The 9,984-nt window shown below is 41.2% G+C and overlaps 1 protein-coding gene across 1 annotated transcript; it reads right to left on the reverse strand.

The window, feature by feature from the left end:
• Positions 1 to 902: 902 nt before the first annotated feature.
• On the reverse strand, positions 903 to 9,534 carry gem (GTP binding protein overexpressed in skeletal muscle). Its single transcript, NM_001097353.1, is given in 5 exon segments — positions 903 to 2,952; positions 4,517 to 4,721; positions 5,093 to 5,169; positions 7,210 to 7,559; positions 9,474 to 9,534. Coding segments are annotated over 4 exon segments (900 nt in total). The 5' UTR covers positions 7,550 to 7,559; positions 9,474 to 9,534; the 3' UTR covers positions 903 to 2,674.
• Between the last annotated feature and the right edge of the window lie 450 nt (positions 9,535 to 9,984).

A 9,984-nucleotide genomic window follows, 5' to 3' on the forward strand; every position in this document is an offset into this window, starting at 1 on the left:
ACACAGGAGCCTATAGGTCAGTTTGATTGTGTGGGGGAGGTACAGCTAGGGGGTGGGACTGAGCCACACAGGAGCCTATAGGTCAGTTTGATTGTGTGGGGGAGGTACAGCTAGGGGGTGGGACTGAGCCACACAGGAGCCCATAGGTCAGTTTGATTGTGTGGGGGAGGTACAGCTAGGGGGTGGGACTGAGCCACACAGGAGCCTATAGGTCAGTTTGCTTGTTTGGATAAGGTACAGGTGATGGGGGGGAGCTAGTCCTCCATTTTGGTGCCCTGCACACCCGCTCTAGGCTAGGGTGGTTTTGTTGTTATCTTGTTTTGCTAGTTGTCAATGGTGTGAGGGATGGGGTACAAGTGTTTGAAGGGGGGGGGAGTCAGATAAAAGTGAGATACAGTTAATCATGGTAGTTGTCACAGCCAGTAGGCGGGCCCTTGTCAGTCTGCCAGGGGGGATTGTGCTTGTATGGGTGGGCAATGGTTTAACCCCAAAGGTGGGTAAATCATTTGTGTAAACAGAGTTCTGGAAATATGACTATGAAGATTTTCATTTATCCAGGTCATGGTATACTGTATGTAGTATAAATAAATCTAAAGCAACTGAACTTGTTAAGTAATCATTGTAGACGTTTCACTACTCACTGAAGAAGCTGCTCGGATGAGTAGTGGAACGTCTTCAATGATTACATAAGTCCAGTTGCTTTAGATTTATTTATACTAGATAGAGTTCTGGAAAGCTATTACTTAAATTGGTGGGTCCTGGCAAATGGCTGTAGCAGGCGGCTAGTAGAGTTATGATTGTGGGGCGCATTCTCTGAGCCAGGAGCTTTGCGGCTAGAGGATATTTCTTCAGCTTATGGAAGAGCATAAATAAACATGCATAAATACGTCAGATCCTCAAGATGCGGTCTGATTTATCTTTATTTTTCATTTTATGATGTACCAGGTAAAAAAAACTAATAGAAATGAATAGAAATATTACAGGAAACCAAATAATAAATATATAGTTGCCACATTGCTATCTCTATCCCAAGCTAAAGAATACATCAGGTTTATGAATCTTTGTGCATATTCTGGAACTGGTGGCAGAGGGTATTTGCCATAGAATCAATTATCAGAGGTCAATAAAGTGCAGCTGTTGCCACTGGCACCCCTAGAAGCCCTGGAGCATCCTTCTTTTAGTCCCCAGTCAGCAGCAACATCTTATCCTATCTTATCCTATCCTAACCCTCCATGTCTTCAACGGTACTATAAGTATCATCATCTTTCTTATTTTGCCTTCTTATTGACCTGTCCCATTACAAAGCATATACCTGTATCCATCACCTACTTGCACAGAAAGCCTAAACCTTCCCACTGTATCCATATGCCTTAATGTTTAATGCATGGAGCAAGCAGTACCATATGACTGCAATTGCCGTTTAAGAGGAAACTGTTTCCATTGGTTTTCCTCCAGGGCCACATGAGTAGAAGGGGAAACACCCTGTTATAATAGGTTTACCAGAAGGCACATCATTATTTTATTCATGCGTGTTGGCAAAAAATTGATCCAGGTCTGGGAGCCCAATAGATGCTTCCTGGTGACTGGCTACTTTGGGTGACAAGTTCCAGCAGTTTTTACATTCCCCAAATCTTGCCCCCATTTGCCCATTTCATTTTCTAAAAATGAACAGATACAGAACATACAAAAAGGCAGTTGTATTATTACCATAGTTTCAAATAAGTCTATTCTCTTTCTAAGGTAAAAAAAAAAAACAGCATTTTGATTTTGACAAAAAAAATCAAGTATAAAAAATATCGAAGTAGGCGATCAAAAATATTTTTTAAACAAAAATATTTTCTGTGTAGCAAGAAGAAGAAGAACTTTGGGAAACTGGGCGTGTATGGTGATTGTTAGTATTACTCCTATTAATTAATATTAGAATAAGATATTGTTAGATAAGGCACGGGCAGTTGGAAGCTCTCTGACTGTTGGTGACCTTTAGGGTGAAGACACACAGAGCTACTAGAAGCAGCTACTTGCTGCGCCTACTAAAATAGACGATGTTGATCTTTTACTGATAATTCTCAGTATTGTCTATGGCAGGGTATTATCTGGTGTTTAGTAGCCATGACAAGTAGTTGCCACTAAGAAGCTCCGTGTGTCTTTATATCAGCTGGAGATATTCCGATTGGCCTTCCCTGTGTTAGCTTCATGGAAAAGTCGCTTGCATAGTTTCTCCCCCAACAAACTGGAGTTGCATGTAAAAATTGTTATCAGATGCTATAAAATAAGGCAATATAAATATGACATGAGGAAATAACTGCAGCAGATGATTCGATGGTTTCTCCCACTGATGAGAATACAGCATGACAGCCATACATCAAGTTTCTTCAGTGCAATTTAGTTCCTGTCTCTGATCTCTCCGTTCCCAGATGATCAAAACTTACAAAATCCCCAAATGGAAACAAAAGTTTTGCATCTCTCGGATCACAAAGTCAGCGCAATGGCAGATCTGAGTATCATGGCTGAAGATAACACAAAGTTGACTGTTGTGGCATCCATGGCTGAAGAAAGCACAAGTAAATTGTGGTCATGTCCAATCTAATATAGATTGATTATTGGTTGGCAAAATTGCTAAATGATTTCCCATCAGTTTAACATATTTTGCTCTTGTTGGGAAGTCCGACTTCATTTATAGTACAGAGAGGTCATGGCAAGATTTGGATTTTAGCTTAAAAGCCATGTTTTTGTTTTTCTTGGCTACTATTTTGCCCCAGAACCTCCTGGCTTTCTTGGGGATACTTTCTCTCCTCTTCTGATAGGCCAATCGTCTCTCGTTTTTCTCCTTGCTGTCTCGCCTTAAACGCACCTGACGAACAATCCCTTCAAAGAGTTCCTTCACGTTGTGTTGGACGGCTGCTGATGTCTCAATGAACTTGCAGTCAAACACCACAGCACATGCTCTGCCCTCTGAAAACAGAAAGTGGAGACTATGGTCACTGGAGAGTTCCTAGATTCACAGTTGAAACAGTAAGGGGGGCAACTTTATGTTACAGTTAAATAGCCATAACATTTTTTAACCTTTCTTGACCTTGAGCTTGCTTGAGCTTTTTCATGGGTGTTTATGTCTATGATTGTTGCTTTTTTCTTGATATGGGATGTTAAACCAGTAAGAAGAGTCAGTCATGAGAGTGGGAACTGATTGAGTTGGCCCCCATAGCATCACAGGCAGGAACAAGGGTGGGAGGTGGAACCTAGGCCCCCCCTTTCATGTTGGGTCAGCTGTATGGTAGTTACACTACTTGTGGCAAGGGCACAAAGGCCCAGATATAAGGTGGCAGGACTTTAGGGGGCAGAACACCACCCAACTGCATCTAAATTGGGGTTGAAGCACTGGGGATGTGCAGGAGACAGAACTAGGGGTAGGCAGGGAAGGCAGGTGCCTAGGGCACAACACTGGGGGGCAGAGATCACATACCTTCTCTGCCTATTTAGTCCTAATTTGGCTCTTCTATTCCTCCGGAGGCTGGCGGCTTAGGGAGCGGGAGAGTTCTCGCGAGAGTTGGGGAAAGCTAACTTGCCCTGTCATTGGGCTTGCCTAGGGCACAACAGTCATTAGGCAGTCATTAGGCCCACCACTGGACTTGATAGTTTTTAACTCCCCTGCTCAACGATGGCCAATGCTCCATACCCAACAAGGAAAATTTACACATACTCATGCAAGAAGGGGAGGGTGGTGGGCACAACGAGTAGTGACGGGGGCCTAGGGGTGCCAACTATATAAATCCGGAACTGTACTTGTAAATATAAAAATATCATCTCTGAATTCAAGCTAAAAGTTAAGATAAAATTTGTGGTACATGTATAGTGGCTCAGTGATCCCAACCAGCATCTCTGTACTATGGATATTGGCTGGTTTGTTGATTGGGCAGGTTTGAAAATGGCCAAGACATGGTGCCTTGGCAGATGAAGTGAAGAGGAACTGTAGATCTTTACTTTCTGCTGTTTCCATCATTTCTTTGGCCCCAGACAACTGAAAGGTGGCTATATTGTTTACAGCCCCTGTTACAGTATTTGTCTCACAGATACCATACAGGATTGGTGTGTGTATGCCCTCTGATTCTAAGAGGAGTGGGAGGCAGTAAGGATAAAAACATAACAATGACCCATTACAGCTTTGTCACATTTTTGGACTTGGAAAACACCACAGATTCACTGCAGCTTCTCATAGCAAAAGTCCAAAGTTTTCACAAAGCAATAAAATGATTGCTATGCATATAGCAACCAAGATAAATGAGCCACAGATCATAGCAACTGATTGCGCCTTTATGGCTTATGTGGTACATGGAATTCATTATCCAACTAAAAGCTGGGGAAAGAAATCATGAACTGATACAATGTCAGCACGCAAAATCTTTCTTTTCTTTTTCAGACATGAACAAAAAATGGAATTTGGCTTTTAATTGTATGACATTTGTAGCTTATGCCAGTGGGTTTGCTTAGTAGGAAGCATTTAAATGTGTGTTGCACTTACCTGAGACAGAGACCTCTCGGCAACGGACAAGGTCGCTTTTATTGCCCACAAGTATAATGGGGATGTCCTCTGTCTGCCGCGCCCGACGGAGTTGTATGCGCAGCTCAGAGGCTTTCTCAAAGCTTGCTCTGTCAGTGATGGAGTAGACAATAAGGTAGGCATCTCCAACCTGCATGCACTGCTCACGGATCCAGTTGTCTTGAGCCTGGCAACAAAACACACAAATTGTAGTTGCAATTTATGGGTGGAACCATAAACCACTAGCAAAATATCTTTAAGGAAGGATATTAGTATGTATAGCTATATCTTTGACTCTAATATACAGAGAACAGTGTGCCCCATATTGTAAAATATAGGTATATTAGAAGTCACCAAGGGATTCCATGACCATATTTTTTTGGTGCATCCCTAGTAGACATCCCTAGTAGACATCCCTAGTAGACATCCCTAGTAGACAGTGCAGGAGAGAAGTAGATATATACCCTAGACAAAAACCCTCTATATACCCTAAACAAAAAGTGCAGGACAGCAGCCCCCATGACAGGGAAGAGAGGCAATACATACAGTGTAACGTACCTTATTTTCCCACATATCGATTAGAATCAGAGTTGCGCTTTCTCCGTCCACCATCAAGTTTCTTTCATAAGTGTTTTCTTAAAGAGAAAAGGAAATTAATTTATATATTTTGATTTACTGTGTAACTAGGGCAAAGTTTGAGATGGACCTGTTATTAAGGCATTGGAAACAAAATAAAGAATCTGCTATTTCTCTGTATTTGTCAGCCCTTCAGATATTGGGCCTCATGTATTTAACTTGCAGTCCACTTTTAGGCCCATTGCTTATGGTCCTGTGTTACTACCACACATCATATATACTGTATATACTCAAGTATAAGCCTAGTTTTTCAGCACCCAAAATGTGCCGAAAAAGTCACCCTCGGCTTATACTCGAGTCGGGTGCCATGGGTCCCTCTAGGCTAGCACTCTCTCTCCTTTGTGTGCAAATTAGGCCTCCCGCAACCAGACCCTCCAGTGCCCTGGCCTAGGCTCCCACTAGCAATACTTATTTCCCCTTACATCTCCTCCGGGACTGGGTCTGCTGCCAGTTTGCCAATGTGCAATGAGCGTGGGGTAGTACTCATATTGTTTTTGTTGACCCTTTTCTCCACTTACAGAGCTAGTTTACTGTTTTTCTTTTAAACAAATATTGAAAAACATATACCCCACTGATGCCTCAATTAATGTCATTTTATTGGTATTTATTTTGATTGTTAAAACTTAGCAGTAGCTGCTGCATTTCCCACCCTAGGCTTATACTCGAGTCAATAAGTTTTTCCAGTTTTCTTAGGTAAAATTAGGTACGTCGGCTTATATTCGGATCGGCTTATACTAGAGTATATACAGTAATTTAATACACAAGAGCAGTGAATATATGTAAATTATATCCTATATAAATGTTGATTTGTGATGTAATTTCTGTCACATGACTCACTGAAACGTGTGTATTATAATAAATAATGTGATCCCTGTTTTAAAATATGGGGACATTAGAAGCCACAATATATGGTCATTGAACTCTTTGGTGACTTATAACATCCTTATATTTTACCATAGAGGGTACTTCATTGACTATATAAAGTCTAATGTCTCTTTAGATACTTGGAACTCCGATCCAACAAACCGTGATTTGCCAGAAGGTAACTCTGCTAAATATTGTTTCCCATATAGTTTCTACTGAACATAATAAAAACACTTTTTTGCACGGCTGCCTTCAGTGGATAAACTCCAGATTGCACGGTAATGGAAAAAGTGACTTCACCTCTGAGAGAAAACACAGTTAATTTCTCTGCTGTCAGAGGAATCTCATGCTCTTGCCCCCAGCTCCACATCGCTGCCTGCCTCAATCTGTCTGCGAACTTTCCCCATGCACAACGACCATACATAGAGCTTTGTATCCCTTAGGTAAATATGACAAATTGACTTGGAAGGATTGCACTTACTTTTGCATACATAGAACGCTACCTACAAAGGACTATACTCAGAGCTATTGTTTAGGTACCCCAATAGGGGTTATTCCCAAGGGGCCTAAAGTAACATGTGTCTTAGTCTTAGTCAGCAGCCCTTCAGTTACTGGATTTCCATAAAAATTCTGGTTGTTTTCAAGCTCTAAATTAACAAAGTCTATAGGATTTGGAAAGACCGAATCCAAACTGGAGTCTAGAGACCAGACTGTTTAGACCATATAACAAAAACTTTCCAAATCCAGTATTCCAGTTCAGCTACCTCATTCAAGCAGGCTATCACTCCTGTGCTCCTGTTGTAGCACTAATTGCATGTAGACATCATATAAGATAATGGAGGACACCTGACACTGCAGGGCTTTGCTGCAATTAGTGTTTATTAGTGTGTTCCACTACATGTTTTGGGCAAAGCCCTTTATCAAGTGAAACAAGACAAGTATAACAAGACAGCATAGGGCAGTTTTAGTGGTGGTTGGTGTCCATAGCAAAAGTAGATCTGTCCAAACTTAGTAGTTAGTAGTAAGAACAGTTTTCAGACATCCAGATCTGCTGGGAGTTTTGTGCAAATTGGGCGTCCAATATTTGGCCATATTACATGGGAACTCAAACAACATTATATTTAAAGAAGGCTAGCTGTTGGCTGGTTTGTTGGATGCATTAATTGTGACCTTACCTGCTAACATATCGCAGTCACCATCCACAGAATCAGGCACCCCTGCAAATATATTAGCCAGAGTAGACTTCCCAACTCCTTGCTCCCCAATCAGCACCACCCGGTAGTAGGTACTCCCAGACTCAGAAGAGATGACGGAGTCGGAAGAGTCAGATGACCAGCTTCTCCGGCAGTACTCCGCTGAGTTATTGATGCTTGTGTTATTGGCGGTGTATTTGCGGGTGAGGTTAGAGTGCTGCTTTTTCTGAGCGTGAATGTTCTTTGCATCAGCCGGGATGCTCCATCGCTGCTGTACATTGGCCGTGGTGTTGCTGCGACGCATGGTCACATTCAAAGTCATCGTTCTCTGGCTGTGGGGGACAATGTAACAAAACTTGTAAAAGTTGCAGCACTTTTCTAGCAAAAAAAAACCAGATGTCAATGCAGGACTCAATGCTGGAGAAGCTCTATTAACTGTCTATGACAGTATTCCTTTAAGATAAGTGCTTCTCAGCCTGCAGCCCATCAGTAGTTGGTGAGCTACAACTACCAGCAACTCCCTTTGGCTGGTGGGTGCTGGAATTGTAGTTTAACAACAATTATAGTGCAAATTCTGGCTGCCATTTTTGATAAAATATTTTAGAAGTATTTGTGTGTTTAGCAACCCACCGCAAGTCTGGGACAGCCAGAACACAAATCTTATTGCAGGGATTTGGATCCCCAAACTATTGAGTCTCCAGGATCTTGTGCTACAAAGCTGCCCCTCAAAGAATTCCAGCTTTGTCAGTACCCAGGATCACCACTAGTGGCCGCACACGTGTTCAATAAAAGGTCCATAAATTCACAGTGTTTAAATCAACAAATCAGCTCAGTCAAGGAGGTTAGGCTTCTATTGTCTAAACATGGCTTGCTGTGGCATCTGAGAGTCGCGCTTTGCTGCTGGGGTGCAAATTACACTGCTCCAATCGACTACCATGTTTAGTAAGGTTATTTGCGCAGACCTAGCAGCACCCCAGAAACTCATTCCGAATTTTTGCAGTTACATATAGAATAATAAACAGTTTGCAGTTATTTGGATAGCAGCTCTATCAATCATTATGGCATGCAAAGATTTGTTGTCTTTAAGCCCAACTTTCATATAAAATGTTATTAAAACAATGCAAAAATAATTCTTTAAAATATTTTTGGGGGGTGGCTGTTACACCTAAATATGCAATGTGCTTTTATTGTCACTATTATAGCTTTAATTTTCCTTTTACGAACAGTACACAATACAGGTATGGGACCTATTATCCAGAATGCTCGGGACCTGGGGCTTTCTGAATAAAGGATTGTTCTGTAATTTGGATCTCCATGACTTAAAGCTACTAAAAAATAATTTTAACATTAAATAAACCCAATAGGATTGTTTTGCCCCCATTAAGGATAAATGATATCTTAGTTGGGACCAAGTACAAGGTACTGTTTTATTATTACAGAGAAAAATGAACCATTAATCATCATCAATCATTAATCATCAAAATCATTTTTAAAAGTTTGAATTATTAGATTAAAATGGGAGCAGAATTTTCTGTAATTTGGAGTTTTCTAGATAATGGGTTTCTGGATAATGGATCCCATACCTGTATATACAATTTGCTCTAATTAAACTGTATGCCAAGCACATGAAACCTATTCCTTTCCCAACAAATTACACTTTAAAGTGCCACAATTCTGTGCATCATAATAAGACCCCTGTATTAATGATTCTAATGCATGCTGTCAATTGATAGTACAGGTATAGGACCCATTATCCAGAATGCTCGGGACCAAGGGTATTCCGGATAAGGGGTCTTTCCGTAATTTGGATCTCAATGCCTTAAGTCTACTAAAAAATCAATAAAACATTAATTAAACCCAATAGGATTGTTTTGCATCCAATAAGGATTAATTATATCTTAGTTGGAATCAATTACAAGGTACTGTTTTATTTCTACATAGAAAAAGGAAATCAGTTTTAAAATTCTGAATTATTTGCTTAAAATGGAGTCTATGGGAGATGGGCATTCCGTAATTCGGAGCTTTCTGGATAACGGGTTTCCGGATAAGGGGGTCCGATACCTGTACTATATACACACAATGATAATGATCGAGGGAGTAATTATGAATATTATGAACATTTAGTTGGTGTGTGCCATTCCATATAACTATTGAGATTGGTTTGGCTTTGTTCATAGCAGAAGTGTATCTGATCACTATACTCCACAGGAATTCATCTATAAATGAGCATTTTGGGAAGCACTTACCTTTATTGCTTGTCCCCTTATACTCTCCCCCTGAGCCTGGAGTCCTGAGTGTAGAATAGAGAGATCTCTCAGGGAATAGAATAGTTGGATAAAGTGCTGCTTGTCCGTTTCCCTGACTTTCTCTAATTCTTTCTCAGCTCCTCTGGTTTATATTAAGCTCGGTGGCTGGGAGACAGGGCTTTTCCGTGATGTCACGATGAGCATTACACCAGCCCACTGCAGCAGGAGAGTGGCCGGGGAGGCTGGAGCGGAACCTCCTGTGCACTCACACAGGCAGCAAGAAATCATTTAGCCACTAGAACTCCACTCATTCATTTTCCAGTAAAATTATATGGTCCAGAATGGCAGCAAAGCAACTTGGAAATGAATTACAGTGAATTAAGGAACAAATAGAATGGGGCAATACATTAGCTGTGTGGGGGTGGTACAATAATGGGGTGTCCTAAATCCTACTCTGTCTTTATTACCTGTGCAGGGGTCCATAGAGAGTCCAGCCATGTTTAGTTCGAGT

The sequence above is a fragment of the Xenopus tropicalis genome, chromosome 6, assembly GCF_000004195.4.
Source record: "Xenopus tropicalis strain Nigerian chromosome 6, UCB_Xtro_10.0, whole genome shotgun sequence".
Lineage (NCBI taxonomy): Eukaryota > Metazoa > Chordata > Amphibia > Anura > Pipidae > Xenopus > Xenopus tropicalis.